We start from the raw sequence: 21,378 nt of genomic DNA, 5'->3' as shown, positions 1-21,378 counted from the left end.
AGCGGCCATCATCCGTTCCCATCCCCGCTTCCTGGCCTCGGCCCTGAGGGGTGCCCCCTGCTGCCCCGACTGCAGACCCTTAGGGTCTGGGAGACGAAAAGTCTAAACGCCGCTTCGGGGGATACACCCGAAGTGCCCCGAAAGAGTAAAGGGGCAGGAGCATCCCTGGGTCTCGGATTAGGTGTTCAGGAACAGGGGTCCGGGAATTGAGGATTACAGGTTTGCATCAACTTCCCCTGAGGGAGAGCTCTTGGACATTTGGGGGCTACATCCTCAGGGAGCTTCTTCTCTGTTTTTTACCTACCTCCCCAACACTAATTTCGGGAAAGTTGCAACCCCTGTGACAGGAGAGGGCTGGTAGTGTGTTGAGGGGAAATTGCCTTCTGCTAAAATGCATTCTTTAGGGGCCACAGGTTAGGAGGCTTTACAAAAGGTTTGATTCTGAAAGGAAACAAAACACCAGGAGGATTTGTTTTCCATACTTTGGGCCAACTCTGGCTTTCCATTTTTCATCTAATTACTGGAGGAAAAGTGCAGTCTTTAGTTTTACCGGAACCCACAGACCCTCTCCTCCTCCACACACAGATACCGCCACTCCCTTCATCCCAGACCTTAAGGGCTTGAAGGGTGCTCTCTCGATCTGACACCACCCAGGTAGGTTTGACCTTTCACCTTAAGATAGCTAAGGGACTAACAGCCATCTTCTCACTTCCCAGACCCATTGCCCTGGAGGACCCCTGTTAAGCATCTTCAGTGCCTTGCCAAGATTCAACCCCTACCCACTCTCCTATCCTGTCTCCTGGATCCCCACCCCCAACCAGGAAAACAAAGCTTCAAGGAAGGCCCCTGGTCTCACCAGTGGAACCCTTAGCTCTGGAAGCAGAATTCCCTGGGAGAGCAATCAGCCAGGGGAAACCTAGGGTCTTGCCAAGAGGCAGAGAGCAGGGTGGCTGTAAGCATGATGGCATGACCCAAATAGAAGGAGATGCAGGGAGCCCTAAGTTCTGGCTCTGAGCTCTGCTCACTTCCCAGTGTGTTCCTGGGCCTCAATCACTTCTTTATGCAGAGGTCCCTAACTGGCTGCCAGTTACAGCCCCTGAGCTGTTTTATTTCGCCCATGCAGTGTGTGTATGCCTGTTTGTGTGTGTGTTTAATTTTGTGTCCATCACCAACTTTTAAACATAGATTTCAAATATTTTGTATTTACGGCTTCTCTTGAAATTAAAAAAAAAGTTTGAGGTGGGGTACTTTTAGCCCAGAAAAATCAGGAAAAGAACCCCTTTCTCTAGGGAGATGCAATTCCATGCTACAGCTTGGTGAATGACAGCAGGGGGGTTGGGCTTCAGGCCTCACTTGACCCCTTGGCCAGGTGCCCTTATGCCAGGCTCAGTTCGAAGCCCCACTTGGAAACAACCAGCTTGTACCAGGTGCTCTAGTTCCTCACACTTCCCCCCACTCATGGGGCTGAGTAGGCCTTTGAGTTTGGGGGCAGCTGTGAGCAACCAGCAGCATGATCTCCCCTCGGCTCAGAGGTGGAAGCTAGCCAGGGCGCTACAACCAGACCAAAACTGACCACAGCTTTTGCTCTCCTCCGCTTGCCTCTTTGCATCTTAATAATGTTCAGCTAAGTTACCAGTTACTCACAGGCTTAAACTAGTCCTTATAGCTGAGGTATAGAGCAAAAGGGAGTACAGTCTGCTTCAGTCTCAGGGACCCCTTGCTAGGCAGGGAGGTTGTCAGAGTGCCAACCTCAATGCCATCCACCTCATCATCCGTGGAGAAGCACACAGTTCCTTCCAGAGCCTGTCAGAGCCCAGAGAGACCTGGGTCATTAACTTTTTTTTTTTTTTGAGGCCCCCAATATTCTAGAAGACAAATACCTTCCAGAAAAGGTGTTATTCCAAAAATATCCATTAAATGTTTATATTAGCAAATTAATGGTTTTTAACACATTATAATGCAATGTACGTGTGCAATGCATAAGATAATTACAAGATGTATAGAAAAGACTAATTCCTAGTGCACTCCAGGAAGTGTGGTCCAGGAATGGGATGCAGGTTTAAAGTTGTGTCGTAACTGTCATCTTGCATTCCTATCAGGACACCTCTGGCAATGCCTGTGTCAAGAACTCCTTTGGAGATAATATCCAAAGCCCAAATGTGGGTCCTATGTCCTTTCCCTGAGGAAAGGAGTTGCTAAGGGGTTTCAAGGGAGAGACTTTTCCAGAGAGTGAGTCAGAGCCAACCAGAGGTCGGAGACCTAAAGAGCAGGAGTTCAACTAGGCAAGACTTCACCTCCATTATGGCACGTGGACTTGGTCTTTTCAGCCTGACAGATTCCACAGGTACCTGTTCTGGGCATAGGGGAGCAGTCTTACTCAGGACCCAGGTGATCCTTCATCCCTCTGGCAAATGAGTGCTGGCTTCTGGTTTTGGACTCTAGGGACTTGCAGGAGGAATTCAGAAAGTAGGAGAAGATACACACCCCCTGCCCATCTTTATATCCAAGTATGGAGCTCTATTATAGTGTATTTCTCCCTTTCCAATGTCCTTTAGAGCTTTAGTGGTAAGTTTTAAAGGTGCTGGGAACAATGAGAGGCCTGGTGCCTCTGTCTTCCTATTCTTCCCTCCAAAAATAGACCCTGTTCTTATGTGTGGGAGGATTCTAATCACTGCAGCCTTCCCCCTGCATCCTTCCTTCCTCCATCCCTCACCACTGAATTGCAGTCCTGGGGAAGTAAAGCTGAATTCCCCAGATTAACTTGCCTCTTGTCAAACCTCCTGGGACTTTCCTCCAAGCCTGCCTGGTGACATACGGGACTCCCCAAGGATCTTGGTATCTACAAATACAGCTTTGGGGTCACCAAGAAGCTTAGAACTTTCTTCTTCTTTTCAGGGTGTTGCATTTCAGACTAAGATTAAGGCTGAATCGGAGGAGATGCTGAGGGAAGGAACGGGTCTGCAGGTCCCAAACCCCAGAGGGGATGGGTGGAGGTACTGAGGGAGGAAATGTGCTCCTGGTTGGCAGTCTCCAGCCCTTTCAGCTCAGCCTGCTTCTGGGTTTGCGGCTGGGAGTGTTTGCACTGCTCACCTCAGGCAAGAGAGATTTCCACTCCTTCTAAGAGGCAGAGAGGAGGTGATTTGACTCTCACCCTGGGCTTAGAGTTCGTCTCTGTAGAGTTCTTGGATGGCTTTCTAGCTTTATGACATTGTTGGTCACCATCTGCCAAACTGTAAGCTCCTGGAGAAGAGGGGATCTGTCTTATTTATCTTTATGTGTCCCCGGTCCTAAATGCTTAGCAAAGTCCTCTTCCACAGTAGGTGCTCAATAAGTATTTATAGAATTAAATATCACCACATAAAATTTTAGGCTTTCTTATCTCTTTCTCCAATACCTTTATTTAAGGAGAGGGAAAGCTGCACTTCAGTTTTGGGTCAGAAAAATTAAACTTACATTCAACCCTGGTAGCATTTACCTGGTGCCTAAGGAAAGCATCCTTCCAATCCTCAGTGCTGGTCCTTACTCCCTCCTCCCTCTGCTGCTCCTCAACCCCCTCTTCCCTCTGGTTGCACAGCCCATAAACCCAACACTGGCATCATCTTCTCCGTTTGCGTCCCTTCCCTTAAAACCCCATCCTGGGGCTGGTTACTGGAGTGGAAGCTGTCCAGTTGACTTAACTCTACGTTCACTGTCATGTTCAGAGAGGAGAATGGGCTTCACTTACTGTTTTTCTCTCTTGCGTGACTGGTTCTTTGCCGCTGATGACACTTGGCACTGCCCCCTCCCCGCCTGAAGGCGAGCAGCGCCGGACCCCTTACATGTAAAACACAGACACTAGGCTTCTATTCAGGAAAGGCGAGAGCCCTGCTTGGAGAGTCGACCTGGATCAACAGCTGACCCTCTGAGGCTGGGAGTTCAGTGCTCTTCCTCTGACCCAGCTTCTTGTGCTACAGGCTTCTTGCAAAGGACCAACAGCCTGGAAGAGAAGAGCAGGCTTGTGAGTGCCTTCAAGGAAAGGCAGTCCTCCAAGAACCTGCTTTCCTGTGAAAACAGCGACAGGGATGGCCGCTTCCGGCGCACAGAGACCGACTTCTCCAACCTGTTCGCTCGAGGTAGGGCCCCACCCCACCCCCAGCCCTAGTGCTGTCCAGTAGTTTCCTTAGTGGGCTTTCTTTACTTTTTCATGAAATTTTGCTTCTTTTACCAAAAAAAGTTATTATCCTCTCTGAACCATCATGAAGCTGCTTTCCCAACATTTGAATGTAATATACTCCCTCCTTCCCTACTGCCCAGGTCTCCATCATTTGAAAGCTGAATGAGGGCCTCAGTAAAACAGCCAACTCTAAAGATACTTGCAGGGACAAATATAGAGTCATAGAATCTGAGAATCCAAAGAAATCTTTCACATTGAGAAAATCCAGTGATTCCCTTGATAGGATTTATCCTCCAAGGGTGGTGGCCACGACAACTGCAAAATCACCCTGTGGGAAACTGTGTAGCTGGGCCTCGTGGCCAAGTGCTGTCTTGAAGCTCATTTTCCTTTTGAAGATCTTTCACTCATTACCGCTGTGCCCACAACATGGTCTCAGGAGGTGCTTTCCCAGTCTTTCCCAACCAGCTCAAAGGTAAACCCACCACCACCCCCTTCCGTGGATTCCCCACAAGCCATGAGGCCAAACCAGAACAGAAAACAATATTCACTAAACCTTGGAGAGATAACCCAAAGAATAGACACAGAGCATCATATACAGCCAGTCTGTTCTTAAGCTATGGCTGACAGCTTCAATTACGGCCCCCTACAGCTTTCCTCCCCGGCAACCCCTCAGCCTGACTCTGCCTAACAGAGGCTGCAACCCAGAGTCATGTCCTGGCATCCCGAAGGCTAAGCCCTAAAGGGTAAGATCAAGAGAGAGGCAGGAGGTCCCTCTCCTACCTTTCTGAGCCCCGCCTTCTAGTTCTAGTTCTGTCTAAGGACGACATAAAGAACCACCCCCTCCAGGGGGACCTCAGCCTCTACCCACAGAAGCCTTACCCCCCACCAACAACAGATCAAACACATCATAACACCAAATGGAAAGCCCAGTGTCTGAGCCAGATGTAGAGAAACACACCTGGTACTAAAGGAGCAAGACAGAAGCCCCGTCCATCACACACCTGACAGGTGCCCAAATGGATAACTGCAGTGGCAGGCTGCTTATGGCTTCTCAGAGCATTTCATTTATGAGCAGCCTAACTATCAGAAAGTCTGTGAACCCCCAGAGACTATATGTACGTTTTTCTGGGGAGATGGTGCATCAGATTCTCAATGCATACATATCCTGGAAGAAAGTTAAGCCTATAAAGATACGGATATTAGGGATTTCTAAGCTGAGGAAATCCAGATATGAGTCAGGTGATAACCACTCATTGGCTCCCCGCCCCACCCCCCAGATCTGCTTCCGGCTAAGAACGGGGAGGAGCAAACTGTGCAGTTCCTACTGGAGGTGGTGGACATACTCCTCAACTATGTCCGCAAGACGTTCGATCGCTCCACCAAGGTGCTGGACTTCCACCACCCCCACCAGCTGCTGGAAGGCATGGAGGGCTTCAACTTGGAACTCTCTGACCACCCTGAGTCCCTGGAGCAGATCCTGGTTGACTGCAGAGACACCCTGAAATATGGAGTGCGCACAGGTAAGGGTAAGAGCCAGGTGGACATGCAGCAGCAGCCTTGCCCTGCATCAGACCTTTGCCAATTGCCGGGTTGTCAGTCATGTTGAAGGAGAAACACAAACCCTGGTGAGGGAAGGCAGCAAAATGCTCCAAGACCTCAGAACCATCCGAGGCAGTGGCAATTGGTGGAAGGCCCAACCCTGGCAAAAGCACGTCATTATTTATTGTAAAAATATATTTACAAGATACGGATACATGATGCTGTGTCAAGTTCTGTATAGAGTTTTAATTCTTGGTTTTAGGCTATTCACAACCTAGAGAGAGCAGAATGATCCATCCCCTACTTCTTTTCTCTCTTCTATTTCCATGCCTACTTCATTCTGATAAATCCTACCCTTGTCTGTCGCTGAAACTGGGGAGCATTGGGCCCATTTCCTTTTTTTTCTATATTAGTTTCCTAGGGCTGCCACAACAAATTACCACAAACCGGCTGACTTAAGACAACAGACATTTATTCTCTCACAGTTCTGGAGGCTAGAAGTTCAAAATCAAGGTGTCTGCAGGGCCATGCTCTCTCTGAAAATTCTTGGGAAGGATCCATCCTTGCCTCTTCCAGCTTCTGGTGGTTGTGGGAATTCCTTGGCGTTCCTTGGCTTGTGGATGCATCCCTCAATCTTTGCCTTCACCTTCATGTGACATTTTCCATGTATGTGTGTCCAAATTTCTCTCTTCTTTGGATTGGGGCCTGCCCCGATCCAGTATAGCCTCATCTTAATTTGTTTACATCCACAAAGACCCCATTTCCAGATAAAGTCACAGGAATCAGCGGTTAACACTTGAACATACCTTTTACAGGAAACAATTCAACCCACCACACCTTCTATTGGCTAGGTCCAAAAGCCACACACTTACACACCCCTCGCATTCTACTCCATCCTCTGGAGTCTAGATATCCTGAGGCACCAAATCCTATCTCCAGCAGGGAGCCCTGGAGGATGCCCTCTTGCCTCCTTTCCATGTTATAGGAACTCTCTCTACTCAGCCGTCCTGGCCAGAGTGATTACTCTCCAGTTGCCTCAAGTTCAAGGACTTTTGGAATCTCTGTCTGGCTCTTTCTAAGCCTAGGAATCAAGCAGTGGTTTCTTCTCCCTACTGTCTTTCCTCACTGCAGCCTGGCTTTCCTGAGCTCTTGGACAGGCTGATGTACAGGAATCGGCAGGCCGTGGCATAGTTGTCACCAAAGGGGAGCCCTTAGGCCATGACTGGCAGCCCCTTGTTCTTTTTTTCTTTCTCTCCTTTATTATCCTGCTCACTCTTCCTAGTCATTTGGAAGATATGACTGGGGAGGGTGTGGTAAGAAAGCCGAGTAAGGCTGTTAGATGTCAGAACAAGGGTTATAATGAAATAACAAGGCTGGTCAAAGAGGCATTTTTAAATAACGAATCCCAAACAGCTTTTGAAGTCTGCTAACATCACTGGTATAAGTGTAGCTTCCTTGAATAACTGCAAGATGGACAAGACTCAATTATATTACAAAGTCTGTGTTTGATTTTTAAAGAAAAGCATGCTCATGAAATCTCCCTACAAATTAACAAAGACTTCTGAAAAAGGAACCAATTGGTATAGATTCTCCATGAACTGAGACAGACACTAGGCAGCCCTTCGTCATAAGAGATATGCTGACTTCCTTAGTTTTCCTTTTTTGAACTTTTTTTCATGGAAAATTTTAAACTTATACAAAAGTAAAGTAGTATAATGAATCTTGTATACCCAACACCCAACTTCAATTATTATCAGCTCTTGCCAGTTTATTTCACCTGCCTGCTCCCCTTCTACATTATATGGAAGAAAATCTCCAACATGATATTACTTCATTCACAAATATTCTTTATCCTCAAGGACTCTTTAAGAAACCACACTATCACTGGTACCTCTGAAAAAAAATTTACAGTTCCTTAATATCACATATTCAGTCAGTGTTCAAATTTCCAATTGTCTCATGCACATCATGAATGTTTTGTTTTATTTTGTTACAGTTTGTTTGAGTCAGCATCCAAGTAAGTCCCTCACATTGCAGTTGCTTAATATGTCTCTTAATCAATAGATTTCCTCCATCTCCTTTTTTTTTCTTGAAGTTTATTTCTTCTAAAATTTTACTTTAAAAAATTGCTTTCTCCCCCACCTGACTCTAAGCCATGTGCTGCTCAGTACCACATCTGTCATCTGTTAGTATTCTCGTTGACTACAGAGAGTTGAAATTGAAATTTAAACTAGGTCATTTTCTTGTTTGATAGAAATTCTGTTATAAGATTTTGGGAGCATTAGGCTATAGCCATAAGAAAAAAGTAATGTCTGGGAGGATTTTGTGTCCTTTATATTTTAATAGACAATGAGATACTATTTTGCTTTTGTTTGAGGGCATTTGTGTCAATCTGTCTATGTCCATCTTTTGTCTCTGCCATGAGACACAGTTTTGATACATTGTCAAATAGTGTGACTGCATTTATTTATGATTCAATCCTGTCTTAAAATGAAATTGTTGTTAAAAGCTTTCAAATGAGATATATATATATATAGACTTCAACAAAAGTAATTATGTTGTAGGAGATCTCAGAGTTTGTTGGCACTGAGCTAAGTAGAGCGAAATAGACCAGTTTAAGCTATTTAGAGTAATCTATGTAAGCTTACTGTTTATGCTTCTTTTATTTTTTCTAAAGGTCAGTATTATTTTTCAAGGACTCTCGAGGTGCAGGGATTGGTATATTCTGCTATAAGAAGTCCTAGTCCAGATGTTCTGAAGGAGTCCTCATCACATGGAGGGAAGGATAGACTTTCTCAGAGAGGGGACTTAGATCAGGAACATTCCAACATTAGCTCTCTGACAGTTATTTCAGAGGCAAAAGCAATTTCCGCTGGAAACACAGCAGTCAGCACATCTTTCTAACACCAGTTCTCTGTCACACACCCCTAGATAATCTATTGCGTTGACTCCTTCCTGACAGCCAAGCCAAGCCTGCTGATGTGGGCTTGAGTTTTCCTGTGAACGCCAAGTTGGCCAAAATTTGGCAATCATCCTGAATTTGCTGAGAACAAGGACCGATAAAGCATACAGTGGGTTGAAAAGGGCTTTTGAGTCACATAATAATAAAAATTATTCTACCAGCAACTCAATGAGTGAACGAGGCTGTGTCTGCCCCCGTTTCACTGAGCAGATGCCAAGTCATCTCAGCAATAAACTTAGTTGAACAGTCACCTGACTATATGTGGGCAGAACACACCAATGCTTGATGTCGTATTTGACTGACACAGAGGCGCAGAGAGTGATGGCATGCCTCAGAGCTGGCACTTTCCCTGGGCTTGGTTCAGTCCACAGAGCCACTGACCCCCTCTGAGGCCTGTATAGCCTCTCCTCCTCTATCAGCATACCTTGATTTGGGGATTAAATCCCTGATATGTGAAATTTAAAATTGAAATCTTTATGGAGAAAAACAAGGCAACGACATCTGGATTTGTATTTTTAAATAATACAACAGAGGAGCTCATCTGGAAATCAACAAATAAGATACTGGACAGATTATTCATTTTATGACATGGGATTTTTTTCTTTCAACTTTAAAAGCATTATGCTTTGTGATATAGATAATCTTATGTGCAAAGCAGAAATAGAGACATAGATGTAGAGAACAAATGTATGGATACCAAGGGGGAAGAGGGGTGGTGGGAGGAATTGGGAGACTGGGATTGACACATATACATTATTGACACTATGTATAAAATAGACAACTGATGGGAACATACTGTATAGCACAGGGGACTCTACCTAATGCACTGTGGTCACCTACAGGGGAGGGAAGCCCAAAAGGAAGGGGATACCTGTATGTGTGTGGCTGATTCATTTTGTTGTGCAGTGGAGGCTAACACAACATTGTAAAGCAACCACACTCCAGTAAAAATTAAACATTTTTTTTTAAATAAAAATAAAATGCAAAAAAAGTAAAAGCATTATGCTTTAGAAACAGAAGTTTGGGGGACTTCCTCAACACTAAAGGTTGGTATAGGTAGTAGGTCAACCTGCCCTTCCTTCTGCAATATTCTAGGGCAGCGCATTTGGATGGAGGCCCCATCACTGTGGCTTGGTGGAACAGACCTTTTCCTTTGAAGATGGCTTGAAAAATCTGGATTTGCCTTGATGCTTGTCTGTTACTCACCTCTTTAGGTCATCCTCGATTTTTCAACCAGCTCTCCACTGGATTGGATATCATTGGTTTAGCTGGCGAATGGCTGACATCAACTGCCAATACTAATATGTAAGTCCCACATATTATTTTCATGTAAGCAAACATGATGTCTGAGTATGGTTTGTTGTGTTAAAATTCCAATTCCAATGATTCTATAATAACTTTATTACAGTTGCCCTAATCTTTTCTCTTAAAATCTTTTAGATTTATCACAGTTCTGAGTTAATGGCAGATACTTGATAAACTTTTTTAATTGAATAATGCAATTTAATAAGAGCATGGTCGTGAGCAGTAATAAGTCTAGCTTTCAAAATTTAGTGTGAAACTTCATGTTAAAAGACTCCATATTTCTTGATGATATATTTAAAGAGGTCACGTTTTGGGGTATGATCTTGGTCTTTTTTTCCATCCAGGCATGTTGGTCCTTATCATTTAGGACATTTTCTTCATAAATAAAGCTTCCATAAAGCCACAAATCATTTTGATCAACCTATTGATTAGCTAAAAATCCCAAAACAATTCATGTAGGGATACATCATATATTCCTTTCAAAATAACTGGTTTCTGTTTTTCTAAATGTAAAATATTTTTCATACTTATTTGAGTAGGCAAAGCCTTCATTTGTTTCTCAGTTCTTATAAATTTACATGAAACTGACTCTAAGGTCCTGGGGATGGGAGCAGTGGATGTACAAGTACTACCTGGGTAATCTCTGGTAATTACCCCACAGTTTCTTCTACACGCATGTGCCACTTGTGGAGACAAGGACAGGTTACGAGTTGATGGAGGGTCATCATAACCTACGAAGTACTGTCTTTCCTTTCAACACTATGATAATGTTTTACTACTATCTATATATCCAGACAGTGGTACCACATTCTATGAAAGTATCCAGAGGGAAGTAATAAAACAAGTTTATTGCAATAATTTAAAAATAACTACATAAGAATTATATGCGTTTTAGCCACAGTGGAAATATTTGGAAAATTACCATCCATTTTTTAAGTTCATGGTAAAGTAGGTTTGAGAAATGAATTTAGGTGAAAGAGTGGTATTGTTTAAAATGAGAAATTCCATTTGATGTCCAGATAGGATGTAAGTTATTAAAATCCAAGGTATTCTATTTTTCTTAAATAAACTACTACCAGCCACAAAACCTGAAAGGGCATTTTAAACATATATTGATTTGTATGTGTTCCAAAGCTGTTTACTGCTATTGACTCAAAATACTTAATTACATTCAGAAAAGTTTCTATTAACGAAGGATTCCTGCTTTGTTTGCTAATTTAAAATAACAATGACAAAATTTAAAAAGCAAATGTGACAAGTGAAGCCATTAGTGCTAAAAGGCATAAAAGATTAAATTGATTGAAAAGCAAAATGGTTTTCATGCTCCCTGCTTACAAGCCAAGGTTAACTTCACAGAGTGTCCATGTTGGATTACTGAGGCTGTGACCGGCTGGGAAGAATTTGGGTCAAAGATATAATCACCTGTGTGATCTCCTCAACAAAAACACTCCCCTTCACAATCTTTATAATCTTTAGGGTTTATGAGAGAAAAATATATCAGGAAACGCAGACATCATAATATACTATAACTTGAAAAAAGACACTGATGTTTAATTGGAACATCTCACACAAAGGAACAATTTTAATTAGAAAGTACAGCTTTTTAAAAAACTTAAGTATTTAGAAAATAACTGAGAAAAATAGAGTAAAACGTATATATCCATTAAGGCCCAAGAACCCTTATTACTATAGGCACTGAATTCATCCAGAGTCTTTAAGTGTGTATTCTGTAGGCCTCTCAGCTGTGATTTCCTAATATATATAGCTTAATCTCAAGGTAAATAAAAGAAACTCACCCCGTTGAACCATTTATGACCACACATTCTCCTGAAAGGCTTTTCTTTAACCAGAGATCTCACAAATTCTTCGTTTTTTTTTTTTTTTTGGTGTGTGTTCATAAAATCAAAGCCCCTTACTCTTCCCTTAGCTTAGCTCAGCTCAGCCATGAAACACTAAAATATTGTCCAGCCATCTGAGGTCAAGGCCAGTCCAACTAAATGGCACATAGTAATTGCAGCTGTACTGAACAGTGGATATTTATAAAATATGATCCGATTCCAACAGATCAATAGCGAAGGTTATTTAAAATAGTGAAATAGTGTCTGTCAGTTCTAGAGACAAGGCATTGTCTGAAGAAGTAATAACTATTATCTAGAAGTTGTTCTAAGCCAGTTCCCCTGGAAGATCATGAAATGTGGCAGTACTGTCAGGAGCTTACGCAGAAATTTGCTCGCTTGTGACAATCCCCTCTCCAGCTGGGAACAGTGTTCAAAATAAGCCTGGGAAAGAATGGCAAAGGGATCTTTTTTGGCAGAGTAGGCTTTAATCAGTGATATGCTCATTGTTTTGACCTGCACTATCATTGCATTTGGGCGGGACTGGTAATAGAGAATAACAACTACATTCCTCAGTACAGTCTCTCCAAAGAACTATCCGGTATCTTAACCCAAGTGGCAAAGTGTAAGGTGTCTGAGGGTTAAAATAGAAGGAACATTTATGCTCATGCTTTCACGCCTGCCTGTGCATTCAGCTTTGAGATATATTCTTCCAAGTAAGGACTCAGTGAAGATCCAGAGAAAACGTCACCAATGTTTAGTTGGCCATGGCATGTACAGCTCTTTTCTTCCAAAACACAGCCACCAAGCACAACTGTGCAGGTTGAGCAGTGCCCTGGTGTAAAACAACAGCCTGCCCTCAAGCACCTGACAACAATACATAATCCTAGTGGCACGGTCTCTCCAGCCCTTTGTTATAAGGTTATGATTTCAAGTCTCTAGCACTTTATTTTCATAGAAATTACATAGGAGAAATTTTCCATGGGGGTTATCAGTCATTTTATACTAGCAGGCAGGTTGCTACAGAGGAGCCTACAGTAAGCAGTTGCGTTTGTCATAGCAAAGCAGCTGTGATGTAAAGGACTTGGAATTCCAACTTGGAAACACCCTAAATGTGAGACCTTGAAACAACTCACTGAATTTCTCTGAACCTCAGTTTCTTCTTCAGAAAAATGAAGAATAATTATATCCACCTTACAGAGTGGTTCTGAAGACTAAAAAAGACACGTCTTAAGTGTCCAGTGTGTACAAGGTACAATGAACACACCCAGGAAAGGCAGCTACCTCACAGGTCCCTGTTGCCATATGCACCCCCTCCCTTCAGATTCCCAGCTCTTTTGTTTCTGTCTCTCGTCATCTCTGGACACCAGAGGGGCTCAGTAAGCTCCCCTTCAGGTGTGCTATCTTTTAAGATAAAGATGGGCCACCCACCACATGCATAAGGAGGATAAAATCTAAGAGGAGCGTCAAGTTAGAGAGTCAACATAGAAAATTTTTCTTCCTCTCATTAAAGAAAGTCCCGATTTGGCAGTCATCAGGGATGCATGGTCCTTGTACCTTTCTGATCCATATTGAGGCACGTGGCTCTCATCTTCAAAGTTAATTCACGATGGAGGCTGGTGCTGGAGTTTTAGCCATCACCTTTGTGTTCCAGTATTCAGGAAGGAGGGAGGGAGGAGAGAGTGAAGGAGTGAGGATTGAGGGAGGAAGGAGGAAGGAAGGAAAGAGAAGAGGGAAGGAGTAAGGGCAAAAGGGAAACACACTCTTTCCTTCTAAGAAACCTTCTCAGAAGCTCCACACATTTCTCATAGCATCTCTTTAGCCAGAACTTAATTCCATGGCCACTCAGGGAGGCTAGAAAATACAGTCTTTGTTCTGGATGAATTGCAACCCCAGATAAAATTGAATGAAGGAAGGAAAATTTTGATATTGGTCAGCAGCCAGCAGATTCAGAAACCCAGCTTAATCAATTTGCCTTGGTTCAGAGTTAATCCCACTGGGAAGGTGAGTTGAACTACTAAGACAGGGCTGACTCACTACCCTACTCAGAATGTAGAAACTCTCCTTTAGTGTCACTCCATGAATGTCACAATCATACTGTTTTAAAACCCTTACGTTCAATCCCCTGTTCTTATGCTTCCACCTAGAGCTTTTGGCAGGTTTAGTTTCTTATCCTCCGATTCAGAAATATCACCTTGTACTATGACTTTAGCATCTAACCAGTTTCTTCTGAATCCATATTTGACCTTTGATCTCTTGACTTTATCCACTTTCATCTGTCATTTACAGAAGGGGTACCAAACCTGGGGTCTCAGTTACACAAGGAGACTCTTTTGTATACACTCTGCAAGTGTATACAAAATGACATGCATATCCTCACTCACTTCATGAAGAGAGGGACCATAACTTTCCTAGGAGTCCTGAAGGTGTCTGTGATCTCAATTAAGTTAAGAACCACTGCTCTAGGGTGAACTTCAAGGTCTTGCCTAAGGCTCTGGGTGCAGGCAGACTCCCACGGCCCAGGATGAGAAGTCAAGTTCAGAGAAAGTGTCAGGAATGGGGGCACCACGTTAGCCCATGTGACAGGCCTGGCTAAAGATCAGCAGCAGTGGGGCAATCTACCAGCTTCCAGCAGAGGATGTCAGGACTAAGGTCATGAATCAGAACAAGCTTGGTTGTTAGCTGTGGGGTAACTGGTCCTTCAGATCCAGGCAGGGACTATCAAAAATAGGATGCCACTAAGGCCAAGATGCTGGATTCATCCTGGTAAGCTTCCTCCTTAAGGTTGGGAATGGTGTCTTATGACATCTTTGTCTCCTTAATACATAAGAAGTCACTTGGCAGAGAATAGTCATTCATTAAGTATTTGTTGAACAGAACTAAAAGAAAGGTTTCTGAATCTAGAACCTGGCATAAATAAGGAACCTGAAATAGATGAGATCAGATAGTCTTATGATCGAACTCTCTAGACTCTTCCTCCTGATCCTAAGAGTAACGGCCATGTTCCTGGTTCTTAGGTAGGAAGACTAATTCATGCAACCTTGTGGCCTAAATTGATTCAGATCATGAATTAACCACCCCTATGGCCTTCAACCCATCCTTTCTGCCTTCCCCATGTGGTTCCTGCATTGACTTGACTCTGGTCCAGCTTTCATCCAATCCTTGATAAGATTCTGATATTACAGTATATGATTCTATTGGTTCCTTGCCTTACCCTAGAGAGCCTTCTCATTTGGTACTGTGAGACTCCAGCACACACACTGCCACAAGGACCTCTTCACCATGCAAATATTTTTGCCATTCCAACATTTCCAGCAATCAGTGGCACTGTTGATAATGCATTTGTTCAAGAATGGTTAGAACCACATCATGAGTTTGGCCCTTGGTACACTCAGCAGCACAGGCTAAACCAGGAATCCTTCTCTTCTTCTTCCTTTATCAGGCCATCAGACATGAGGGAGTGTTGGTTGCTACGGTGATGGGGCTCAGAGCAGAACCAAAGCATGATTGTGACCTCCAGAGGTGATGGTAACTGAACACATGATTTCCAAGGGTCTTCCTCCTAAATTTCAAGGGTCCTCCCAAGGAAAATGAACATATTCTTTTTGGAAACAAAATTCTTCTACCAAGAGATATACCCTGAGGAGCCTTCAGGATCTTTTTGTCCTCTTTTACCACCATGTGATTAATTTGATTGCTTTATTTTTCTCCATGATTAAAACTTAGTACCTTCACCTGGGTCTTTGTACAATAGTTGTTATCTCATCCTTGCAAACAGCTCTTCTAAATCATGAAGCCAGCAAAAGTTCCCATTAGTCCTCAGCATTGGCATTCAGTCTAAACACCCTGACCAGGGATAAAAATCTCCCCATGTCACTTGGCTGAATCATTCTAGGAATCTCCCTTCAGTGAGCATTGTCTGAGCTGAGCCCACAAACTCTAATGCTTAAGAAAGCCAAGCAAAAAGAAGAAAGACAAAGAGCCCCACAGTCACTAAATACCTTTTTGTTTTCTGGTTTAATTTTCTATAGATGAACCTTCTTTGATTTCTCTTAAGCCCTGTGCCTTGGTACCATGATCTTGTTTCAATAACTAGTTACCAGACTGTGCTTCTGTTTTGAATTGCTTTGAGAAGAGCATGGCTTGCTACTTTTATCGGTTAGTTAGAAGACAAAGCTAACCTACCAGTATATCTGATGCCCAGTATATCTGATGCCCGTACACTGGCTGTGTATGCCAGTTGACATTCTTCTTGGTTTTCTTGTAATTGGTAATTAGAAAATCATCGCTCATAATTATTCTTGACAGATATTGACTTCAGAGAATTATAGAAACATTGCTGTCCTTAGGGATTATCAGTAGAAAAACCATGTAGATAATTATATTGAGATCTTTAAAACCTGGGTCAATATTTCCAATTATCTTCACAGTTTGCTTTCAAATATTTACATTGTTTTTAAAAGATAAACTTTTTGGGAATTCCCTGGCAGTCCAGTGGTTAGGACTCCACACTTTTACTGTTGAAGATGCAGGTTCAATCCCTGGTTGGGGAACTAAGATCCTGCAAGCTGCACACCATGGCCAAAAAAAATAAAAAATAAAAAATAAAAGATAGACTTTGGCTCTGAGTTTTATAAATTCTACGAGTGTGAAACTGGCAATCAGTTTTTTTTTAAATGTTGCAAACCAATTTTATATAGAACTTAGAATACATTTTTTCAATTAGCATTTGCATCATCCTATAATCTTAAAGGTGAAAGGGACACAGAAAAGTCATTTTCTTTTCTTCTATTTCTCTGGGTGGAGCACATCTAAGACATTACATTCAGATGAGAGTCTATTTTGTTAGTGAAGAATCATAGAGCAGGTACTTCCACCACCTCTCTCAGTAACCCAGGCTGGTTTCTGACATTTTATGATTGATGACAGTGCATTTCCAGGAAATGAATTGTTTTAGTGGTTTTAAACATCTTTTTTTTGAACCCAAGTACAAATACTAAACCAGTTATCTGTGTTCCCCAAATAAGTGGTTTGACTTCTTTATTTTCATTCTTTTTCTCACCACCTTTCCAGGTTTACATATGAAATTGCACCAGTGTTTGTCCTCATGGAGCAAATAACACTTAAGAAGATGAGAGAAATAGTTGGATGGTCAAGTAAAGATGGTGATGGGATATTTTCTCCTGGTAGGTTTCTGTTCTCTTTCCCCAACTCTCCTCAAGGTGTGCTGTATGGGTCCTTGAGATCCTTGAGAACACTAAACACAAAGTGAGTTTGTAGAAGAATAACAACCTGAAAAATATACTTTTTCAATAGTCCTGCCTTCTTACCTTTGTCAGAGTGAAGGTTAGCAAGAATGCTACATTCTTTGTTTACTAACCAGCAAAGGCTGTGCCTAAACCTGTACAGACTGACAAAGGCTGTGTCTAAACCATGCTAAACAACTCTGGTCTGTCAACAGCAGTTTGATTAAGCTGGGGATCAGAGAATCAAGATTATCAACGGACTGATCAATTTCAGCCAAAATAGTATATCTACTTTAAATCTCTAGTTCAATATAGATAAAATAAGAACCTTTAAAACAAGGACAGGACTTCCTAGGTGGCGAAGTGGTTAAGAATCCACCTGCCTGGCTTCCTAGGTGGCGCAGTGGTTGAGAATCCGCCTGCCAATGCAGGGGACACAGGTTCGATCCCTGCTCCAGGAAGATCCCACATGCTGCAGAGCAACTAAGCCTGTGCGCCACAACTATTAAGCCTGCGCTTTAGAGCCCGTGAGCCACAACTATTGAGCCCATGTGCTGCAACTACTGAAGCCCACGTGCCTAGAGCCCATGCTCCACAACAAGAGAAGCCACGGCAATGAGGAGCCCGCACACCACAACTAAAAAGAAAGCCCGCGCACAGCAAAAAAGACCCAACACAGCCAATAAAATAAATAAATAAATAAATAAATTTACAAATAAAAAATAAATATTAAAAAAAAAAAGAATCCACCTGCCAATGCAGAGGACATGGGTTCGATCCCTGCTCCAGGAAGATCCCACATGCTGCAGAGCAACTAAGCCCATGCACCACAACTATTGAGCCTGCGCTTTAGAGTCTGTGAACCACAACTATTGAGCCCGTGCACTACAACTACTAAAGCCCATGTGCCTAAAGCCCATGCTCTGCAACAAGAGAAGCCACCACAATGAGGAGCCCATGCTCACTGCAACTAGAGAAAGCCTGCACACAGCAACAAAGACCCAACGCAGCCAATAAATAAATAAATAAATAAATAAATAATAATAATAAAAAAAAAAACAAGGACAGATATGGGCTTCCCAGGTGCTGCAGTGGTTAAGAATCCGCCTGTCAATGGGGACATGGGTTCAAGCCCTGGTCTGGGAAGATACCACATGCTGCAGAGCAACAAAGCCCGTGTGCCACAACTACTGAGCCTGCGCTCTGGAGCTCGCAAGCCACAACTGTTGAGCCCATGTGCCACAACTACTGAAGCCTGCATACCTGGAGCCTGTGCTCCTCAGCAGGAGAAGCCACCGCAATGAAGAGTAGCCCCCGCTCTCTGTAGCTAGAGAAAGCCTGCATGCCACTATGAAGACCCAATGCAGCAAATAAATAAATAAATAAATAATCCACAATTAAAACAAAGACAGATAATCTTGTAGAAAGGAGCGAGTTTGGAGTGGTGTCAGAGACAGCGTGATTGTGTACAAGGGGAAGAGAAAAAATAAAAATTGCAGCTGTTCAGGCAATTGAATCAGTCCACGAATTTGCCTGTTTAATCGTCAGGTAACTGACGATTATGGCTCGTTTGTGTTGGCCAAACATACCTGGTTACCTCAGTTCTCCTTGCATCTTGATTTAAGTAAGTTTGGTTTTACAATATTTTAATCCACTCGGGGTTCTTCTAAATGACTCAGTAACTCAGTTGGGCTCTTCTTTGAGGAGAGTATCCAGGCAATGTCACTGTTTCCTTCCCTAGGCTCTATTATTGTCTCTTTCTCTGTCTTTCCGACTCAGAGAAAAGACTCATCTTTGTTCAGTAAATAGATTGAGCAGAAAGTGGAAGCAAGAAGGTTGTAACTCACCTCTCTCTTTGCAGCCGCTGCTGTTGTCTAGCCTTCAGGTGGGACATGCACCAGAGTACGTGAATCACCTCCAGCCAAATTGCCTAGATGGCTTTGGTAATGAGTGTGATTATTTGTACTTTTAGGGTGAAGGGGCCAGAGGGAAGCCCTGGCAATAGGGAAGCCAACAAAACCTATCAGGATATTGTCCTTCCCCTTTCTGACCTCCCTTGTCTCTCGAGACACCATGTCAGCCTTTGTTGTTAGAAACAGTTGATGAGGGCGTCCCAGCAGCTCCCAATGTGTCTCCTTGCCAATAGGGGGAGCCATATCCAACATGTACAGCATCATGGCTGCTCGCTACAAGTACTTCCCGGAAGTTAAGACAAAGGGCATGGCGGCGGTACCCAAGCTGGTCCTCTTCACTTCAGAACACGTGAGTTGGGTGCTCTTGCTCATGGATTGTGGTGTTTTCCAAGGGACTCTCTAACATCTAACCTCCAGCCTCTGTTTGTTGCAGAGTCACTATTCCATAAAGAAAGCTGGGGCTGCACTTGGCTTTGGAACCGACAATGTGATTTTGATAAAGTGCAATGAAAGGTAGGCAGGGGAGAGTGAATATTGGGTTCCTGATGTATTAAATGTGCTCATCTGTTAAATTTGTTTTATTGTGCTTAAGGACTGACTCAGTACAGTGTGCCAAGCTGCTAATGGTCTGTTGAAAATATCCGATTAAATTACTTTTTGCTGCTGCTATAGTTTTTCTCCATGTGCAATCTCATTGATTCTTCATTTTAATTTCTCTGCTTTTATAATAATTACAGGGGTAAGATAATTCCAGCTGATTTAGAGGCAAAAATTCTTGAAGCCAAGCAAAAGGTATGTACTCTGTGGTATACATAGAGTTTAGATGGTGAATACAGATTTTTAAAAATACCTCCTTTCTGCCCTAGACAATAAAAGTCTTTGATAATGTAAGAGATAATTTTATTGTGTTTCTAAAATTCTTTTCCAGCTGTTTGCTTATTTTCAACTTTTGTGATGACTTGGCTTTAAAGCTGTGTCTACACAGTATCAATCTTTTTTTGGAAAAGGAAAAATTCAGTCATTAAACCACTTGTTCTGTCTTCATTGTGCCAAATGATTAGTTCAATGTACTTCAATAAATCCACTATCCAAGTCTTATGAAGATACAGCCTAATTGAGGTTTTCACGTGCTGCTTGTTAGGTATAATCTCATTTTAACAAATATCATTTAAGGTTAGAATTCTAGTTAGCAAATTGTTTCCATGCCCTGGCAGATGGCCCATGATACTTGGTGAATCCACCCTCAAAAAATTCTATTAAACAGAAAAATTGCACAGAGCAGATATAGCGACAAGGCACTGCCAGGTAGCTGTCAGGCCATTTACCAATTCACTGTTATTTTGGTTACATTCTCGTACCTCCTTCTCTAACTATGATTGTCTGCCCAGATCTCAGCAGAGGAGATGGGCAGAAATGTCGCTAGGACTGAGCAAGGGGCAGAGGGGGAGCTCCTAGGACTTATAGATTTCCCCAAGCCTGTCTGAGCTCTCCACTTTCTCATTTATTTCTTGTTCACACCAAAATTTTACTGTATCCACTCTTAGGGAAATGGTGTATAGACCTGTTTTCAATAACCAAACAATATTTCAGTATTATTATTACAGCAACACACTTAGAACAGCACAGCTTCTAAAACGTAGAATGTCCGGATGACATTCGGATACCTGCCCATCACTCCAAACACTTATTATTACTCTTTCCTGCTTTATTGTTTGCCATAGAACTTATCACTACTAAACATGCTGTTTATTTTGCTCATTTAATTTTGATTGATTTCCGGTCACTCCCCACTAGAACGCAAACTCCACGAGGATAGAAATATTTGTCTTTTGTGCTCACTGCTGTATTCTCAGCATCCACAACAGGGCCTGGTACATGAATGTCATTCAAAAAATATTTGTTGAATAAATGAAGGAATGAGTGAATGAGCCAACAGAGAATAGTGCTGGGTATAGTATCTAACACCACACCAGCTTAGCTCTTCTCCATCGGAAATAAATGTGACTATAATTCTTCCCCTTCATGTGGAGAGGAAGGAGGTTAGAAAGACTAATCAGCCTGTCCCTCTTACATTATAGGGATACATTCCTCTGTATGTCAATGCAACTGCCGGCACTACTGTTTATGGCGCTTTTGATCCAATACAGGAGATTGCAGATGTATGTGAGAAGTACAACCTCTGGCTGCATGTCGATGTAAGTGCTATAACTCAGAGTAGCCCAGTCCCTTGGAGGGGTGGAAGCGGCTCTGCTTTATGATTTGCCTGCAGCTACTCCCATCGCCTCTCTCCCCATCACATTTCTCTGGCCCCCAGCAGGCCATTCACAACAGGTGCACACCACAGGCCTGTGCATCCTCTGGGGCTCACCCAGTCCTTACTGGCCAATTGCTGTCCTTTGTGATTCATCCTAGAATTTCATCTCTA

General features: G+C 42.9%; 1 protein-coding gene across 3 annotated transcripts in view; it reads left to right on the top strand.

The window, feature by feature from the left end:
- GAD1 (glutamate decarboxylase 1) overlaps window positions 1–21,378 on the top strand; it is a 40,054-nt gene that overhangs the window by 6,813 nt on the left and 11,863 nt on the right. For 2 of the 3 annotated variants that reach the window (XM_057745336.1, XM_057745338.1), the window contains 8 exons: window positions 3,954–4,112; window positions 5,431–5,673; window positions 9,869–9,959; window positions 16,868–16,980; window positions 19,187–19,302; window positions 19,387–19,466; window positions 19,691–19,745; window positions 21,032–21,148. In XM_057745336.1, the coding sequence (XP_057601319.1) occupies window positions 3,954–4,112; window positions 5,431–5,673; window positions 9,869–9,959; window positions 16,868–16,980; window positions 19,187–19,302; window positions 19,387–19,466; window positions 19,691–19,745; window positions 21,032–21,148 (974 nt within the window). Of the gene's footprint in view, window positions 1–3,953; window positions 4,113–5,430; window positions 5,674–9,868; window positions 9,960–15,236; window positions 15,274–16,867; window positions 16,981–19,186; window positions 19,303–19,386; window positions 19,467–19,690; window positions 19,746–21,031; window positions 21,149–21,378 lie in introns of those variants that run through there. The other variant, XM_057745339.1, reaches the window with a different exon arrangement.

Source organism: Hippopotamus amphibius, chromosome 8, assembly GCF_030028045.1.
Source record: "Hippopotamus amphibius kiboko isolate mHipAmp2 chromosome 8, mHipAmp2.hap2, whole genome shotgun sequence".
Taxonomy (NCBI): Eukaryota; Metazoa; Chordata; class Mammalia; order Artiodactyla; family Hippopotamidae; genus Hippopotamus; species Hippopotamus amphibius.
The sequence above is the reverse complement of the archived record's forward strand: the minus strand, read 5'-3'. Positions and strand labels throughout refer to the sequence as shown.